This window comes from Neophocaena asiaeorientalis, unplaced genomic scaffold (assembly GCF_003031525.2).
Source record: "Neophocaena asiaeorientalis asiaeorientalis breed wild unplaced genomic scaffold, Neophocaena_asiaeorientalis_V1.1 scaffold158, whole genome shotgun sequence".
Classification (NCBI taxonomy): domain Eukaryota; kingdom Metazoa; phylum Chordata; class Mammalia; order Artiodactyla; family Phocoenidae; genus Neophocaena; species Neophocaena asiaeorientalis.
Window position 1 is genome coordinate 689199 of NW_020174917.1, and position 2341 is coordinate 691539.

The 2341-nt window shown below is 57.4% G+C and overlaps 1 protein-coding gene across 1 annotated transcript in view; it reads right to left on the reverse strand.

The window, feature by feature from the left end:
* POU4F1 (POU class 4 homeobox 1) overlaps positions 1-1282 on the reverse strand; it is a 2156-nt gene extending 874 nt beyond the window's left edge. Inside the window, 3 exon segments of the mRNA XM_024760445.1 lie at position 1; positions 4-253; positions 919-1282. The exon segment at position 1 is cut by the window's left edge and continues 874 nt beyond it. Of these exon segments, the coding sequence (XP_024616213.1) occupies position 1; positions 4-253; positions 919-1041 (374 nt within the window). The 5' untranslated portion in view covers positions 1042-1282.
* Between the last annotated feature and the right edge of the window lie 1059 nt (positions 1283-2341).

Below are 2341 nucleotides of genomic sequence, written 5' to 3' on the forward strand. Positions count from 1 at the left end.
CGAGCGAGGGCGACGAGATGTGGTCCAGCAGATCACCGGGCTCGAGCGCTTGGTGGTGATGGTGGTGGTGGTGGTGATGCGCCAGCGGCACGGTGGACGTGGACGTGCATGGCACGCTGTTCATCGTGTGGTACGTGGCGTCCGGCTTGAACGGGTGGCTCTTGCCCTGGGACACGGCGATGTCCACCGCCGCCAGCGCCTCGGCCCGCGCCAGCAGCGTTTCGTCTAGGCTGGCGAAGAGGTTGCTCTGTAGCTGCAGGCGACACAAACCAAACCAAAAAAAAAAAAAAAAAAAACCCCAAAACCAAAAAAAGCAAAAACACAGAACAACCACACACAAGCCGGAAAGTACAAGCAAAAGGCAAACACAAAGCAAGCAAAATAATAATGACGAGGGTGGGGATAGTGGAGACCGGGAAAGACAGAATAGGGACACATTGGGGACGAGACAGGGGGTCAGATGAGAAGGGACGGGAGTGTGAGGAGAGGGGCAGATGCGGAGGAGAGGGGGACACAGGAACACATTCCGGGGACGGGCGTGGGAGACGGAAAAGGAGGGGGAAAGAATAAGTGCAGATGTAACTCGCAGCTGGGGACCCGTGTCACGCACCCGAACACGCACAGAAAAAGCCTTTCCAAGGCATGAAATTAACAGGAAAGAGTGGAGGGAAGTCGAGACTCATGGCTCCAGCGCTCCCCATTCCGATCGCCGGCGCCCGACACGGAGGCAGAGGCGACGGGAACACGACACTAAGCTCCACTGTACGAAGCCTGCCTCGCAGCGGGACTCTTCTAAAACTCCCTGCCCGCAAATCCCCGCACCGGGACCTGTACATACATCAGCACCCGACATGCAGCGTCTCGGAGACGGGGAGGGGGCGGGCGCGCGGGCCGGGTCCGCGTGCATGGGGCGCTTACCGGCGGCGTGGGCAGGCAGGCCCGCCGGATGGCCTCGGAGCTGGAGTGCAGCGACGGGTACTTGTGCTCAGGGAGGGTGGGATGCATGGCAAAGTGAGGCTGCTTGCTGTTCATGGACATCATCTTGATGGCTTGGCATGTAAATCCACAAACACTCCGAAAGTCCGCGGGAAAGTGGGCACGCCGGCTCCCCCGGCCTCCCTTCGGAGGCTGCAGCCGCGGCGGCTGGCGGCGCGGAGGCGGCGGACGCGCCGGGGGCCGCTGCTGCTTCTGCTGCCGCCGCTGCCGCCCGGCGCTGCTTTGACCGCGCAGACCGCCGCGCACCGGCCTCGCGATCCCACTTCTCCGAGAGCTCTAGCCCCGTGCGCCGACGGGATGCACTCCTCTTACACCTGAGCCCCAATTCTCGCGGCCGGTCCGGGGAGCTCTCGCGAGAGCTCGCGGGCCCGCCGCGCTGACAGGCATCAGCTGTCTCCGTCTATCTGACGCGCGCTCTCCCTCTCGGCGGCGCCGTGCGTCTGCGCGCGCGCGCGCGCGCTCTCCCGGCCGCGACCCGCGCGTGGGAGCCGCTCTTATAGTGACCACCAGCAAGGACAGCGCAGGTGATGCACCTGTAGCTACCCGGACATGCGCACTGCACTTCTCACCTTTCCCATCGCGGGTCTGGAAAGATCAAAAGGGCCAGCTATTGTTTGAGGGTAGGCATCTTTTAGGGGGAGAAAGACAAGATGCTTGCGAGCCCCTGGGTGGTTTCCCTCCCTCCTCCACACCCTCACCCCGATCGCAAGCCCTGAATATATGCGCATTACTTAGGCACACCTCCTCTCCGGGACGTCTAACAAGCTGTTATATAATGTATACAGCTGGGCATTTGTATGTTAAATTATGCCCGCGCATTCTTCTGTATGCAGTATAAATAACACAGAAATGCAGAAGGTGCTGTCTTTTGCGGCAAGAACCTGTTTCTTTCATGGTTTATAAATAGGTTCCTGGAGAATGAATAATCGCGGTGACAGACATTTGTTTGAAGCAGTCAGATGCTATTGATTTCCATATGATTTAATTTCCTCCGCATACTTTGTTGTTGTTGTTGTTGTTGTGACTATAAGTGTGTCAGGCACCGACAGTGACAGCCACTTAGGAGCCACAAGGAGCGTGTGCTTTCTACTAGGGAACGGCTGGTTGTTGAAATGAAGTTGTGCATTTCTCTTATTGTTTTTCTCCTTTAACCGTGTACAAACCCACATTTCAAACGAGCTCCGGATGATCTGAGGCTTCTTGTAATCAAAAGGAAAAATAGTTAACAGGGTGTAGCTGGGATCCTTACCGCTCTTCAGCGTACACACACACACACACACACACACACACACACACATTATGATGAAAACTCCAGGAAAAGGAAATAGCCTCAGAGAAAAGGGAA